General features: G+C 47.4%; 1 protein-coding gene across 1 annotated transcript in view; it reads right to left on the minus strand.

The window, feature by feature from the left end:
• NCMAP (non-compact myelin associated protein) overlaps positions 1–16542 on the minus strand; it is a 25884-nt gene extending 9342 nt beyond the window's left edge. The window contains exons 1-2 of the mRNA XM_015820298.2: positions 16477–16542; positions 15515–15533 (exon numbers count right to left, since the gene is read on the minus strand). Of these exons, the coding sequence (XP_015675784.2) occupies positions 15515–15533; positions 16477–16542 (85 nt within the window). The remainder of the gene's footprint in view (positions 1–15514; positions 15534–16476) is intronic.
• Between the last annotated feature and the right edge of the window lie 958 nt (positions 16543–17500).

Consider the following 17500-nt stretch of genomic DNA (forward strand, 5'->3'; position numbering starts at 1 on the left):
ATCTGAAAACAACTTTATTGTCTATTTCTGGCCTCTGTGTTCGGTTGCAGATGTAATTGCAGGAAATGCACCCCGGTTAGCAAATGTTTTCAAATTTTCTACCTTGAATAGACAGGAGGGGTCTTTTTTAAAGCTTGAAAGTAAAATCAGCGGTCATGTGGCCATCCCCATGGCGGAAGAAATGGTTAGGAAAAAAAAAACCCCACAGCTGGCTGTAAAAGGCTGGTGAACGGAACCCGGCAACTGCTATTACTGAAACTTATAACTCCGCTCTATAATGCAGCTTTTCTAAATGAAACTTTGGTAGCACAAGTAAAAACTAACGGGGAACCTGAACTCATTGCTGGCAGCATGCCTCCCCCCCCCATCACCCCCTTATTGGTGTCTCTCGAGAGTTTTGGACCCGAGCTTTCAATGCTTTCCACTGCAAAGTTGTTTACACTGTACCGCTGTCTCAGAGTTTCCAGCCAAAACGGGCAGCAGCAAACATGAAAATAACTCCGCATCTGAACCTATAACGCCGCCCTTCTCCTCCAAGTGAATGGTGCCTTTGTGGACCCAACGATGACCTACTTTTGTAACCCAATCATCTAGTGTGGCCAGGGATCCTCTTTCTCCAACTTCTCCTTTTCGAAAGAACTTTGTTCCAAAGTTCTCATTTGCAGCTCAACCAGTCCTCCTCCTCCTCCTCCTCCTCCTTCTCTCTCTCTCTCTCTCTCTCTCTCTCTCTCTCTCTCTCTCTCTCTCTCTGTGTGTGTGTGTGTGTGTGTGTGTGTGTATCAGCTGGCTATCAATTTCTAATGCAGGATCCTTTCACTATCCTAAAGGCTACCATGGAACATTTCACTGCTGTGTCATGAGGCTATGGAGGGTCAAAGTGGAATGGGGTGGGTGGGTTGTTCCTCTTTTTGGGAGGGGGCAGCAAGGCAGAGTCAATATTATCTTAAAGCAGAGGTTAAGGGCCAAATGGCACACAAGTTAGAAGACATTTCCATTTTTGGAAGACATTTGCCTCTGGCTGTTCCTTTTAGCAAGGAGAGATTTTGCTAGCTCAGGGGTAGGCAACCTTTTATGACTCGTGGACTCTAACTCCCAGAATTCCTGAGCCAGCCATGCTGAGGGGAAAGGGAGAGGTTTCCAAGCTGAGCCATGCTGGCTCAGGAATTCTGGGAATTGAAGTCCACGAGTCATAAAAGAGCCAAGGTTGCCTACCGCTGTAGCTAGCTATTATTTTGCCACTGGTGATCCAAAATCCCCTCTCCTCAATATTCTTCCCCATCGAACTGCAACAAAGATAAATAACAAAGAAGCACAATTCAGCACATTTACTCTAAAGCAGGATTCTCAATTTTGGCAAGCTGTGTGGATTTGAATCCCCCAAATTCCCCAGTTAGCATTCCCAGAATTCCCCAGCATGGCTGGCTGAGGAATCTTGGGAGTTGACGTCCACACAACTTCAAGTTGCCAAGGCTGAGAAACACTGGTTTAAGGACAGAACCAGCCTTGCTGGAAGAAACTGCCACGGGAAGATTATTGACTGTACGCCCTTCTAGAAGCAGCTGTATGTACAACTGAGAAGTAAGCAAGGTGAAAAAAGCAAGGTTCTACATTTAGGCAAGAAAAACCAAATGCACAACTACAGCATAGGTGGCACCTTGCTCAAAAGTAGTAACTGTGAGAGGGACCTCGGAGTCCTAGTGGACAATCACCTAAATAGGAGTCAGCCGTGTGCTGCAGCTGCCAAAAAGGCCAACACAGTGCTGGGCTGCATTAACAGAGGGATAGAATCAAGATCACGTGAAGTATTAATACCACTTTACAATGCCTTGGTAAGGCCACACTTGGAATACTGCATCCAGTTTTGGTCACCGCGATGTAAAAAAGATGTTGAGACTTTAGAAAGAGTACAGAGAAGAGCAACAAAGNAGAAAACCAGATCATTAGGCCATTTCTAAACTAGTGTTCATCCTAAATAAGGTTGCTTGTACCTGTAGAAAGTATCTCATTGACTCAAGACTTTGACTCTTTTTTTTTAATGAGAGTGTCAAGTTTCAAGAGAAAGAAATATTGACATGGGCTGGGAGCAGCTCTGGACATGGGTTCCTGGATCAAGAGCACCCAATTTCCCTCCTGCCAAAGGCAGCCAGGATTCATAGGAGTTGGGGACCAAACTCCAGAAATTGGAAGCAAATTTTAAGGCTTAGATGGTGAGAAGGAAGACTTCACCTTAAAACCCAAAAGGATGCACTTGGAGGAGCAGTTGCAACTTTTGAATGCCTCTTGATTCAAAGTTCTAGTCAGGTGGCACCACTGAATAGCTCCTAGTTTATAAACAGAACCCCAAATTATCTTTTCCTTACCTAAGAACAGAACAATTCTCTATTCATTAAATGTTAGGATGGGAGAAGGAGAAGGAGGAGGAGGAGGAGGAGGAGGAGGAGAAGGAGAAGGAAGAAGAAGAAGAAGAAGAAGAAGAAGAAGAAGAAGAAGAAGAAGAAGAAGAAGAAGAAGAAGAAGAAGAAGAAGAAGAAGAAGAAGAAGAAGAAGAAGAAGAAGAAGAAGAAGAAGAAGAAGAGGAAGTAGTAGTAGTAGTAGTAGTGCATCCAGTTTTGGTCACCACGATGTAAAAAAGATATTGAGCCTCTAGAAAGAGTACAGAGAAGAGCAACAAAGATGATTAGGGGACTGGAGGCTAAAACATATAAGGAACGGTTGCTGGAATTGGGTATGTCTAGTTTAACGAAGAGAAGGGCGAGGGGGGACATGATAGCAGTGTTCCAATATCTTAGGGGCTGCCCCAAAGAAGAGGGAGTCAAGCTATTTTCCAAAGCGCCTGAAGGCAGGACAAGGAGCAACGGATGGAAACTAATCAAGGAGAGAAGCAACCTAGAACTAAGGAGAAACTTCCTGACAGAACAATTAACCAGTGGAACAACCTGCCTCCAGAAGCGGTGAATGCTCCAACACTGGAAGTTTTTAAGAAAAGACTGGACAGCCATTTGTCTGAAACGGTATAGGGTTACCTGCCTGAGCAGGGGGTTGGACTAGATGACCTCCAAGGTCCCTTCCAACATTATTATTATTATTATTATTATTATTATTATTATTATTATTATTATGAAGAAGAAGAAGAAGAAGAAGAAGAAGAAGAAGAAGAAGAAGAAGAAGAAGAAGAAGAAGAAGAAGAAGAAGAAGAAGAAGAAGAAGAAGAAGAAGAAGAAGAAGAAGAAGAAGAAGAAGAAGAAGAAGAAGAAGAAGCAGCAGCAGCAGCAGCAGCAGCAGCAGCACAGGATAATTGTGCTTTGTTTGCTCAAAGCTGGGTGGCTAGCAACTTTTAACGATCACTAGGGTCATAATTTGAGAGAAAAGTAGTACAGTCTGATATGAACCAGAATGAACATTATTTTTTTGCTATAACTTTGCTTTGAAAATGAGCAGAGTCAGACAAAAAAGCAGCAGGACCAGGAGTGACTTCCAAGTTCCTGCTGACTTCCTGCTGACTTTGCTTGTGGGAAGCTGGCAGGGAGTGTTGGAAATCACCATCACATGACCGCATGGCTGCTGCAAGGGTCACACCTTTGTGAACAAAACTGGTCTGAGCATCATGAAACATCATTAAAAGAAGCATACAAGCACACGCTGGCTGGGGAATTCTGGGAATTGAAGTCCACACATCTTAAAGTTGCTGAAGTTGGGAAACACTGCCTTAGACCCTGGGCAGATGCTGCACCCTCCACTGTCGCACTCCTTCCCAAGGCTGGTGGTGTGGTGGGCAAGCAGGAAAAAGACATTATGTAAGGTTGGATCTATTCGAGTGCAGTGGTTCTCAACCTTTTTAATGCCGCGACCCCAACCGGTCATAAGTCGAGGACTAAACCGGTCGTAAGTCGAGGACTAAACCGGTCGTACGTCGAGGACTACCCAACCGGTCGTAAGTCGAGGATTTTCCCTGCCCGGGAGCGCCGTGCATGCGTGGTTCTGCCCCCTGCGCCGGCTGAGGCATAGCTGGCAAGCGGCAGAGACGGAGCAGGCCGACCACCAGCTGGCCCAGCCCAAGGGAGGTAAGGCACCCGCCGGAAAAGGGGAAAAAATTGGCGGACAAAAAAAATGGCGGAAATGGTCGATCGACCCCAAATGGGGTCCCGACCCACAGGTTGAGAACCAGTGGAGTAGAGCCTTTTCATATAAGGAGAATACTAAGTGCGCCAGCTCTATGCACATGTATCAGTTCATTTAAACAGAGAAGAATCGGATTGGGCAAGAGAGAAATTCGTTTGTGGTGAACTCTTGAATGCTGCAATTTCAAACCAAGGCACAAGCACAAACATGCCTCAAGTCACCGTTTCCCAAATTTTGCAAGCCAGGGCATTCGTTTGAAAGAACAGTAGGGAAAAACCTACATAGAAATACTTCTGTTTTATGACCATTATACAGGCATGCATGACGTTAAAATGAACATTTGCAAGACATAGATAAAGCAGGAAAAGAACAAACAGAAACGCCTGTGTTTGGAGAGCTCAGTCCTATTGCAAGCTGCAAAAATTATAAATTTGGCAATTCAGCTTAAGTGATATTCAGTAAAGAGAAAGTGGGGGGGGAGAGCTGAAATTAAAAATGATAAGATCCTGCAATTCTCTGATTGGTCCATTTTTACATGTAGGTCACATGATTACAAAATGTACGGCTTTGGGGGGCTTCAGGCTCCCCCATTATCAATGAAGAGGCCTTCCTCTTTACTCATAGGATGGCTGTTAAAAAATCAAAGTCTCAAACTAGTATACGTAAGAATATACCAGTTTTAAAAAACTACAACAATTCAGTTGGTGGAATTCGTGTAACCCTGTTGCTATCCTAGTCAGGCCGCTTTATGACTTGTGGACTTCAGCTCCCAGAATTCCTGAGCCAGCATGGCTCAGCTTGGAAACCTCTCCCTTTCCCCTCAGCATGGCTAGCTCAGGAATTCTGGGAGTTGAAGTCCACGAGTTATAAAAGAGCCAAGGTTGCCTACCCCTGTCCTAGTGCAATAAATCTTGCTAAAGAAAACTCTGGAGAATTTTGCTAGGAAAGAATCATTTTTGATTTTAGGTAGTTAGCAAAGAGGCAAAATCCAATTTCTCCTACCTTTCCATTCAGAAAAGGACCCCAAACACTCTGCTAATATCCATTTCAATGTCAATGGGCAATAAAAAAAATCACACCCCCTATCAACCAGGCTGAAAAATGTCCATATTAGGAGCTGTTTCTTCCTCTCCCCTTTTGCTGATTTGAAGCAGCGGAATTTCAGACTCTCTACCAGCCTCCAATAATGAAGAAGAGAAGCCATCAGCAAAGAACATTTTCTCAAAGAAAAATGAAAAACTCAGCAATTCCTGCGGAACAAAGTGAATTTCCTGAATTAATTCCTGCAGGCTTTCCTGAATTCCAAGAAACAAGCACCTACTAATGTGGCAAAAAACAAACAAAAAAACCCAAACAAATAAATGGCAGTTCTTGAACTGTTCACATTGTTCTGTTTCTTTCTTGTCCAAAAGAGGGGATGGCGGCCAATTTTGATACACTGCAGTGCAACAGGGGTGTCCCAGTTGCCCCCCAATGAGGTAAAAATGCTGCAGCTATGCTCCTGGATGAGAGCATCTACACACAGAAATGAAAGACCCACTTCCAGAATGGAACGGGCCAACTGGCCGTGAGACAATTCAACAATTCAGTGTAGTTATTTAAAATAATTTTAAAAAATATTTTACTTTTTGTCATTCGCCTTTCATTCTGTCCCTCCTTTTGCATCCTGTCTTTAATGATTCTATTCTACCATTTCTTTGATATTAGTGTAACTCTTGTCCCACAGCGAGTTGACCGTAGCAAGGTGTCCCACAGCGAGTTGGCTGCGGCAAGTTGGCCACGGAAATTTGGCCGTGGTTAGTTGGCCCTGGCGAGTTATCCTAGACCCCTTCCAGAGAGATGCAGAGTCTACATCAGTGATGGCGAACCTTTTAGAGACCGAGTGCCCAAACTGCAACTCCAAACCCACTTATGCATTGTTTGGTGCTGGGTGGGTGTGGCCCATTGGGTGGGTGTGGCCCACTGGGTGGGCGTGGCTGCGGTGGTAACGGCAGACTGGGTGGGACTAAACAGTTCAATCAATCAATTCCAACTTTGCAAAATCTTTTTTTTCCCCGCAAGAAGTTGAAATTGACTGATTGATTGAACCTTTTTTTTTTTTTGCACACGGTGGCAGAGGCCTAAAGCGAAAAGGTTTTATAAAACCCAGCTGAAGGCCTAGGACTGGGGCGATGGCTCGCGTGCCCACAGAGAGGGCTCTGAGTACCGCCTCTGGCACCCGTGCCATAGGTTCGCCACCACTGGTCTACATGGACCCATACCAGAGTTGTTGTCAAACAGGAAGAGCCATCTGCTTAGCGCAACTGATTTGGAGTAGCAGACCAAGGCAGTATTCAAAGTTGAAGACCCAGCTGTACTTCCCACCTTCTGCCTCTGGTGCAGCATCTAAATAGGCTCTTTCTGTCCCACCAGGCAAGACTCAACTGCTGGTCTGGTGGGTTCCCAATGCCGGGAGGAGCCAGCAGAAGCTGCCCATCACGGCTTCAACTTGGACAGAAATGGCCTTGAACTGGTCTGGAACATCCAGTACTTGCAATGTTATTCAAGTGGCCACTTAATACACATACGTGGTCTCCGTTGTAGGTCAGCAGAGCTGGTCTGGGGACATAGAACGTTTGGTAGCTCGGGGAGAAAAATGGGTTTTCCATTCAACCATTGCAATGGAAGGACAATCCTTCAAGAGAACTGAGAAGGAGAGAGAGGACTAAGGTCTGTTGAAGGCATCACAGGAGGAAGGGAAGCAAAGAAGCAGGATAAAATATTTTTTTAAAAGCCACCAGGAGAATGAAGAACAACAAAGGTCTCCAACATTCTCTGGTTTACCAATAACATAGGTCAGGGGTAGGCAACCTTGGCTCTTTTATGACTCGTGGACTTCAACTCCCAGAATTCCTGAGCCACAATGGCTCAGCTTGGAAACCTCTCCCTTTCCCCTCAGCGTTGCTGGCTCAGGAATTCTGGGAGTTGAAGTCCACAAGTCATAAAGCAGCCTAGGCCTAGGCCAGAGGTAGGCAACCTTGGCTCTTTTATGACTCGTGGACTTCAACTCCCAGAATTCCTGAGCCAGCCATGCTGAGGGGAAAGGGAGAGGTTTCCAAGCTGAGCCATGCTGGCTCAGGGATTCTGGGAGTTGAAGTCCACGAGTCATAAAAGAGCCAAGGTTGCCTACCCCTGACATAGGTAGTCTTCAACTTACAACTATTTATTTAGTGACCATTCAGAGTTACCATGGCACTAAAAAAAGTGACTTACAAGCAATCCTTGGACTTATGATTATCACAGCATCCCCATAAACATTTAGATCAGGGGTCTTCAAACTTGGCAACTTTAAGACTTGTGGACTTCAACTCCCAGAATTCCTCAGCCAGCCCTGGCTGGCTGAGGAATTCTGGGAGTTGAAGTCCCTAAGTCTTAAAGTTGCCAAGTTTGAAGACCCCTGATTTAGATGCTTGGCAACTGGCGTGTATTTATGATGGTTGCAACACCGCACGGTCACATGATCACCGTATGTGACCTTTCCAGCCAGCTTCCAACAAGCAAAGTCAATGAGGGAAACTGGATTTGCTTAATGACCAACTGCAGGCTTCACTTAACAACTGCAATAATTTGCATAAACAAGCATGACAAAAAAAAAAGTCAGAAAATTGGGACTGACTTAATAATTAATAATTGCCTCACTTGGCAATAGCAATTCTGGTCCGAATTGGACATAAGTTGAGAACTACCTGTATGTCTTCTCCCCTATAAACAAGGGAACTAGAATGAAGAAAGGAAATTTGTTTTGGAAAAACTAGATGTGGCATTTTGTGTGAAGAGATCAAGAGCTGGAAATGTCATTTAACCCCAAAGCTTTTGAAAGGCTGCCCTATGGAACATGCCAAGTATACATAGAAGAATATTTATCTTCTTCAGCACAGCAAACACTCAAAGTGTCTGAATGTTGACTTTTTCAAAGTATAACTGTCATTTTTCACTGATTAAACAGTCTTCAGGTGCAGACCCAGCAACAAAAATATGCCTGCTATTGTTTTTTTAGTTGCACCAAGTTAAAAGGAAGAATTGAACCAATCATGCAAAATACAAAACCTGCAGGAGAAGAGCAGGCAGAACTGAGGGCTGGAGATAAATAATAATAATAATAATAATAATAATAATAATAATAATAATAATAATAATAATAATAATAATAATAATAATAATAATAATAATAATAATAATAATAATAAAAAAGTTGGAAGGGACTTGGAGGTCATCTAGTCCAACCCCCTGCTCAGGCAGGAAACCCTATACCATTTCAGACGAGTGGCTGTCCAGTCTCTTCTTAAAAACTTCCAGTGTTGGAGCATTCACCGCTTCTGGAGGCAGGTTGTTCCACTGGCTAATTGTTCTAACTGTCAGGAAGTTTCTCCTTAGTTCTAGGTTGCTTTTCTCTTTGGTTAGTTTCCATCTGTTGCTTCTTGTCCTGCCCTCAGGTGGTTTCGAGAATAGCTTGACTCCCTCTTCTTTGTTGTAACCCCTGAGATATTGGAAGACTGCTATCATGTCATCCCTCGTCCTTCTCCTCATTAAACTAGACATCGCCAATTCCAGCAACCGTTCCTTATAGGTTTTAGCCTCCAGTCCCCTGATCATCTTTGTTGCTCTTCTCTGTACTCTTTCTAGAGTCTCAACATCTTTTTTTACATCCTGGTGACCAAAACTGGATGCAGTATTCCAAGCGTGGCCTTACCAAGGCATTGTAAAGTCGTATTAATACTTCACGTGATCTCTCTGTTAATGCAGCCCAGCACTGTGTTGGCCTTTTTGGCAGCTGCAGCACACTGCTGGCTCATATTTAGGTGATTGTCCACTAGGACTCCGAGATCCCTCTCACAGTTACTACTATTGAGCAAGGTACCTCCTATACCTGTATATTTGGTTTTTCTTGCCTAAGTTAAACAGGTCACCAGCTTAGAGTCCTTATGCTGCCACAAATGATCCAAATCTAGACCCCCTTGAATTTCTTTGGCCTTTATTTAGTGGCAGTGTAATGCTGTTAGTCGACTAGGTTTTGTTTATAGGCTTGGATAAATCTTCTATGCTGAAATCTAACGGTTGGTCCTGATTCTTTGTGCCTAACAAAATCCCTGTAAATTCATTCTTAAGCAGGTACGATCTGGCCTGGTGAACAAGCGTGAGGCTTAAGGATAAATCTTTTCTGACAGCGCTAAACTAGATGCTACATATATGGTTATCTGTGGAACCATCTCACCCCAATGGGATTGGCCTCCCCAACCTGCACCAGCAGAAGGAACATGCTCCAGATCCCATTGGTCAAGGAATTCTGGCTGCTGGGATCTGGAAGAAGCGCTTTTTCTGCCATGGCTCCTGCCCTCTGGAACATCACGCCCCCCAGGTGAGAGCCACCCCCGCCCTCTTGGCCTTCCCAAAGGGGCTGAAGACCTGGCTCTGGCAATTGGCCTGGGGTTTATTCTGGATGTGATTAATGGACTAGGACAGTGATGGCGAACCTTTTAGAGACAGAGTGCCCAAATTGCAACCCAAAACCCACTTATTTATCGCCGGATGCCAGGTGGGCGCGGCTCACTGGCTGGGCGAGGTTGTGGTCATGGCAGATTGGGTGGGTGTGGCCAAGGTGGGCATGGTCACCTCAATGTTGCTCATGGAGAGGGACGCCTATGGGGAGTGGGCAGGGTTGGGGGAGATCCAGAGGGTCTCTGGCAGGTGGGGTGGTAGGCAGGAGGCTCGTCCTGAGGGGTAAGGCGAGGCAGGGTGGGGGTGCCAATTGCCGTGGGACAAGGCAAGGCAAGGCAGGGGCTGGGGTGGATGCTGCCTGACACCATCAGCCCCCGCACACAGAGGCCAACAAGCGCATGGGGACCGACGGTGTCCATCAGCAGCCACAGCCTGCCGGCTCTCGACCGGCACATTCTGGGGCTCCACAGCCCACTGCCAACAGTTCAAAGAAGCCGCCTCTGACCTGGATGGCTGGCCGACAGCTGAGGAGGCGATGCAGTGGGTCATGCCCGGAAAAGGAGAGCAAGCGAGGCCAGGAGGGATGGGACGGGGGGGGAGGGAAACCAGCCGTGCTGGGATGCATCTGGCCATGTGGGACCTCAGTGAGTTAGTGGGCGGCTGGTTGAAGAGGGACAGTTGCCATCTCCGGGGCATGGCGCGCGTGCCCACAGAGAGGGCTCCGAGTGCCGCCTCCGGCACGCATGCCATAGGTTCGCCACCACTGGACTAGGATAAGACCCTACCCCCTCTCTGTGTGCATTTTGCTCCCTTCCTCCCCATCTTTGTCAATTTTAATCAAATTTAGGGTGACTATTTACTGTTTTTATTGACTGTAAGCTGCCTAAAGTCTCTCTAGGCAGGATGGGTGGCATAGACGTCAAATAAATAAATAAACACACAGATAGTGTTTTCAGAAAATGACAGGCGCAGAAGATATTGGAAAGTTACTGAAAAGAACAGGATGCACTTGCTCAGCGATGCAAGAAAAGCACTCCAAATGTATTTAGAGATGCTCTGTGTTATAACGACAAAGTAGAACTGAAATGCTGCCTTAATTCAAACTGACAGGTCGCCTTTTCAGAGCGGATGGTCCTGAAGGCAACTAAGTCATAAGCTATTTCCCCAGCAATAACTTACGGGCGTCATGGCAATCTATCACCAGGAGACCGGATTCTAAATCTCTCAGCAATTGCTGAATGAGGCTATAAATCACCAGGGTGAAAATGACAGTGCTGGACTGACTCTAATCTAAAAGACATAAATGGTCAAATTCTAATTCTGCTGAGATTCCTGCCAGTTTGAATCTTCTCCAGCCTGTTGCCCAGGAGATGTGTTGAATTCCAGTCCCAGTTCTTCATTTGCACCAGTTATTCCAGCCTGTTCAAGAGATGGTGGCGGGAACTCTTTTTTTTTTAATACACACAGACCCCAAATTAAGCCGTGCCTTTGTTTTACTGTTTGCACGATTTACTGAACTCCGATCACCTTAGCTGAAATATTCCCTTCTACAAAGCCACTGAAGGTTTCCGTGACCTGGTAATTTTTATTTATCTAAACAAACTATTTTTTTAAAAAAACCACCACCATCCCTGCTCTTAGGCTCAAAGGAAAACAAAACCACTCTATCAATCATTAATGTAAGAGTTTCTTTGGCGTTCCTCTAACCTCACATCAATCTCGAAGTGTGTAAATGTAAGAATACAGATACTGATTAACAGTAAGAAAGTAATTATTGACCCGTCATACAAAGGTTGTCCTAACAGTTCAGATATTGTTCAATGGTTTCAACACTGAGACACATTAAAAATAGCAAAATATAGTCTCTCCTATGTCCGTGGCTGCAGATCTCCCCTTCTTAAATTTAAAATCTATATCCAGCTTTATCATGAAAAAAAACAAAACTAATTATCTGTATCTTGGCTCACCACTTAACAACTATTGTAAATTTTCAAGGGCTGCAATTCTGGGCATTATCATGATTTAGTTACTTTAATTCTATCAATTCCCCACCATCCTGAAAAGACCTTGAACAAGGTGGCAACACGGTAATCCCCAGGGAAAGAAATTCTGCCCACCCCAGAAGGGGAGGGGGATTACTCTAAAACATAAGAAGAACGGCTACAGGACTTGGGGTTGACTAGTCTAAAGAAAAGAAGAAACAGGGGAGACGTGATAGCAGTGTTGGAGTATATGAGGGGCTACCACAAGGTAGAGGGGGTCCGGTTGTTCACCAGAGCAAAAGATGAGAAACAATGGTTGGAAACTGACCGAAGAGAGAAATAACCTGGAACTAAGGAGAAACTTCCTGACAGTGAGGACAATCAACCAGTGGAACAGCTTACCCCCAGAAATCGTGGGCACTCCATCACTGGAGATTTTTAAGAAGAGACTGGACATTCACCTGTCTGAGACAGTATAGGTCAGCGGTGGCGAACCTATGGCACAGGTGCCAGAGGCGGCACTCAGAGCCCTCTCTGTGGGCACACATGCCGTTGCCCCAGCCTCGCCTCCCCCCCGCGACCCCCTCCTCTCCAGCAGCCCCCCTGAAGGATAGTCAGCCCCGAGCATGGACCACACGGAGCAGCGCAGCCAAGGACATGGCAGCCAGGCAGCGTAGACGAGACTCTGCCCTCACACCCCATCGTGCACAGTTGATGCTGCAGGGTGTGGGCAGAGGGCGTGACCGCCATAGTGCTGCTGGGCTGCCTGGGCGATCTGCGGCGGGCCCTGGAGGTGGTGAGTGGCCCTGCAGGCAGGCGGGGAATGGGGGGGCTGAGTGGGGGCGGGACAGGGGGTGGAGCGGGGACGGGGGCAGTTTTTGGGCACTCGGTCTCTAAAAGGTGCGCCATCACTGGTATAGGTTCTCCTGCTTGAGCAGGGGGCTGGACTAGAAGACCTCCAAGGTCCCTTCCAGCTCTATTCTATTCTTATTCTCTTCTAGTCTTACTCCAGCCAGCCAATCAAAATCTACTTTTGGCCTTCACATCCTACACTACAGAGAGTCCACTTTTTAAATCACCCCTTTGCTTTACGACTCTAAAAACCTGAGTTTACGCCTGTGTGTCTGTAGGTGTGCGTACATGTGAGCGAAAGAGACCGAGACTGAAACTTAAGGACCCCGCTGTGCGCTTTACAGCTAGGGTTGCCAGGTCTTGCTTCCAAAAAATAGCGGACAAGCAGGGGGGGGGGGTTAAGTAGTAAAAAAAGTAGACTGTACAGCTTTAGATTACGTACCATTTCATCATAAAGCTTTTGAATAAAAAAAAATGTCCACTATTTTGTGAAAAAAAATAGTGAACATAATGTGAAAAAAGTGGACTGTCCACTCAAATANAGGGTGAAAATGACAGTGCTGGACTGACTCTAATCTAAAAGACATAAATGGTCAAATTCTAATTCTGCTGAGATTCCTGCCAGTTTGAATCTTCTCCAGCCTGTTGCCCAGGAGATGTGTTGAATTCCAGTCCCAGTTCTTCATTTGCACCAGTTATTCCAGCCTGTTCAAGAGATGGTGGCGGGAACTCTTTTTTTTTAATACACACAGACCCCAAATTAAGCCGTGCCTTTGTTTTACTGTTTGCACGATTTACTGAACTCCGATCACCTTAGCTGAAATATTCCCTTCTACAAAGCCACTGAAGGTTTCCGTGACCTGGTAATTTTTATTTATCTAAACAAACAATTTTTTTTAAAAAAAACACCACCATCCCTGCTCTCAGGCTCAAAGGAAAACAAAACCACTCTATCAATCATTAATGTAAAAGTTTCTTTGGCGTTCCTCTAACCTCACATCAATCTCGAAGTGTGTAAATGTAAGAATACAGATACTGATTAACAGTAAGAAAGTAATTATTGACCCGTCATACAAAGGTTGTCCTAACAGTTCAGATATTGTTCAATGGTTTCAACACTGAGACACATAAAAATAGCAAAATATAGTCTCTCCTATGTCCGTGGCTGCAGATCTCCCCTTCTTAAATTTAAAATCTATATCCAGCTTTATCATGAAAAAAAACAAAACTAATTATCTGTATCTTGGCTCACCACTTAACAACTATTGTAAATTTTCAAGGGCTGCAATTCTGGGCATTATCATGATTTAGTTACTTTAATTCTATCAATTCCCCACCATCCTGAAAAGACCTTGAACAAGGTGGCAACACGGTAATCCCCAGGGAAAGAAATTCTGCCCACCCCAGAAGGGGAGGGGGATTACTCTAAAACATAAGAAGAACGGCTACAGGACTTGGGTTTGACTAGTCTAAAGAAAAGAAGAAACAGGGGAGACGTGATAGCAGTTTTGGAGTATATGAGGGGCTACCACAAGGTAGAGGGGGTCCGGTTGTTCACCAGAGCAAAAGATGAGAAACAATGGTTGGAAACTGACCGAAGAGAGAAATAACCTGGAACTAAGGAGAAACTTCCTGACAGTGAGGACAATCAACCAGTGGAACAGCTTACCCCCAGAAATCGTGGGCACTCCATCACTGGAGATTTTTAAGAAGAGACTGGACATTCACCTGTCTGAGACAGTATAGGTCAGTGGTGGCGAACCTATGGCACGGGTGCCAGAGGCGGCACTCAGAGCCCTCTCTGTGGGCACACATGCCGTTGCCCCAGCCTCGCCTCCCCCCCGCGACCCCCTCCTCTCCAGCAGCCCCCCTGAAGGATAGTCAGCCCCGAGCATGGACCACACGGAGCAGCGCAGCCAAGGACATGGCAGCCAGGCAGCATAGACAAAACTCTGCCCTTACACCCCATCGTGCACAGTTGATGCTGCAGGGTGTGGGCAGAGGGCGTGACCGCCATAGCGCTGCTGGGCTGCCTGGGTGATCTGCGGCAGGCCCTGGAGGTGGTGAGTGGCCCTGCGGGCAGGCGGGGCAGGGGATGGGGGGACGGAGTGGGGGCGGGACAGGGGGTGGAGCGGGGACGGGGCCAGTTTTTGGGCACTCGGTCTCTAAAAGGTGCGCCATCACTGGTCCCTTCCAGCTCTATTCTATTCTTATTCTCTTCTATTCTTACTCCAGCCAGCCAATCAAAATCTACTTTTGGCCTTCAGATCCTACACTACAGAGAGTCCACTTTTTAAATCACCCCTTTGCTTTATGACTCTAAAAACCTGAGTTTACGCCTGTGTGTCTGTAGGTGTGCGTACATGTGAGCGAAAGAAACCGAGACTGAAACTTAAGGACCCCAAGCTGTGCGCTTTACAGCCACCCCCCAACCTATCCGAAAGCCACAACCTGCACAGATGGAAGAGCTCAGACTGGGGGGTGGGGTGGGGAGACACAATTTTAATCACCGCCTAATTTGCCTAATGAATTTACGCTGCCCAAACCCAAACTTCTGGGGACCATCCACGGCCTCTTTGGGGGATCCGCTTTAAAAGAGTTTAAAAAGCGGAAAAGTGGGATATTTATTTATTACGGGGGGGGGGGGGGAAGCCCTTGTAAAGATTTCTCCAATGTAAAACTGCCGCTGTTGGGAGGCGTAGTCCGAAGTCCTCGGAGAGTCCCAAATCGGGGCCGAACGGCGGGGGCCGGGGGGCCTGGAGTCCGACCCACCTGTGGCCCCCAGATGGAGAAGGCCGGGAGCGGGGCAGGCAGCCCAGCGCGGGCTGGGCTGGGCAGGGCAGGGGGAGCCTCTCAGGCCCCGCAGCCCTCCCGCCCCTTCTCCGGGAAATCCAGCCGCGAAGGGGCGGCGGGGCAGGGACACGCGCGCGGCCAAGCCGGGGCAGCGAGCGCCTGGGCGGTCCGGCAACCGTGGCGCCCCCCGGGCGGGTCGGCGGGCAGGAGCGGGGCGCGCGTGTCCCGGCGGCGCTGGCCCCTCGGAGCCCTCCGCCCTCGGGGATGGCCGGCCCTCCGCGGTGGGGACTCACCTTCTCCCGGACAGGGCTCCTAGCGGCGCGCCCCGGAGCGTCTCCTCGCCCCGCTCGTCTCCATCGGCCGCCGCGCCTCTCCGGGTGCGCCCCAGCCGGCCGGCCCCTCCCCGGGCGTCCAGGTGATCCGGCGGGCTGGGCTGGGCCAGGCGGGGACCAGCCCGCTTCCTCCTCCGCCCCGGCTGCTGGGCGAGAACGAGCGAGGCGCAGCTCCGGTTGTTCCCCCAAGAGGAGGAAGGGGGAGCGGGTCGTGCGCCCCCCGTTATCTCCGGGTCTGGCGCCCGGTGGGCAGGGAGAAGAGCGCTGGGGAGCCTGTGCGGAGGCGCCTCTCTCCGTCCTTCGCTGCGAGGCTGCCGCAGGGCTGCAGGAGGCAGCGATCTGCTCGTTTCCCTTCGCCCTCTCCGCCCCGCGGAAGAGTTGGACTTATTCAAATGTCCCCAAAGCAGCTGTGGGAAGTTAGCCCAGAGAAGGAAATATTAAAAAGGCAGAAAGAAAGATATTGTTCACCAAAAGGATTTTTAAAAGGCATTTTTTGAAAAGCAGAAACCAAACCTGGCCTCATCTCTTTGCCCAAAGCGGTAGCTAGTCTTATACATATGCAGATGTGGAACCATCAGGAAGTTTGGAGCCAGGGATCTCAAGACAAAAGAAGCTCTTAAGAGTCATAAGCCCCATCACCTGGGAAGCAGGATATGATAATGGGATTAAACCACAGATATCAAAGCCTAGAAAAACACTCAGAAATAGCCTCAAAGTTCATGCCACAGGAACAGGAAACTATTCCAAGCAGGGCTAGAGGGTATAAAAAGACCTTCTGCCCATGTCCTCCCTCTCTTTCTTCTCCTCTGCTGCTTCTTGCATGGACCATCTGTCTTCTGCAATAAACTGTAACCTTCTTCCCAAAGCAGTCGCCATGTTTGCTTATTTATTCCCAGCTTGGATGAACCAGGATGAAGACTTACTTCTAACACAGCAGTGCGTAATTTGGCCAAGCGTGGAATCACCCAGGAGCCCCACAGCTGTATCATCTTGGTTCTACCCAGATGGCTTCTTTTTTTGTTTTGTTTTTGCATGTCATCTTGAGGACTAGTCTGCGAATGACCAGCAAAATTTAAACACACACACACATACACTCAGAAGTAAATTTTACTTTACAAGTACGAGGGCCAGCCTTGGAATGGGTGAAGGAGTGAAACGGGATTGTTAAAAGTATCTACAAGAGAGTTAGGCGCCTTTCTGCTGTAGTTTCTGCTGCAGGAGTCCCCAGATGTTTGCAGCAAGAGGACATAAAAGTCACTTCCCCATTTCCCAGGGAAACCTGTAAGGAGATAAATCATCGGCTTTGCCCAATGAACAGGTGGAAGAAACTTCCCTGGCTTCCAGTTCAGGTGTGGCTGGGTGCAGTTCCTAGGTAGCCACGGAGGCCACAATCTCCCCAGGTGTGACTGGGTGCAGTTCCTAGGTAGCCACGGAGGCCACAATCTCCCCAGGTGTGGCTGGGTGCAGTTCTTAGGTAGCCACGGAGGCCACAATCTCTCCAGAGGACGGACACATAATTTTAAAGGGCCTCTGGAGGAAAGCCCTCAGCAGGGAGACAGCTTCTGTTGGGTGAATTACCCCCTCCAGCCCCTACCAACGGCCACGGCTCGTCAGTTTGGTTGTGCCTGGATAGTTGTCCAAATCGGAGCATGGGCCCGGCAATCACAGACTTCATATAACTTAAAGAGAAGCCACGTTTTCCTTGCCTAAGAATGGTTAAATAAATTATATCCAACTCAAAGTTAATTTAGGCTTAATACAACCTTCTCTGGAGGTGCAGTGGCTCAGCTAATCAAGGAGAGAAGCAACCTAGACCTAAGGAGAAACTTCCTGACAGTTAGAACAATTAACCAGTGGGACCACCTGCCTCCAGAAGCGGTGAATGCTCCAACACTGGAAGTTTTAAAGAAGAGACTGGACAGCCATTTGTCCGAAATGGTATAGGGC

Source organism: Protobothrops mucrosquamatus, unplaced genomic scaffold (genome assembly GCF_001527695.2).
Source record: "Protobothrops mucrosquamatus isolate PMUCROS unplaced genomic scaffold, P.Mucros_1.0 scaffold1114, whole genome shotgun sequence".
NCBI lineage: Eukaryota > Metazoa > Chordata > Lepidosauria > Squamata > Viperidae > Protobothrops > Protobothrops mucrosquamatus.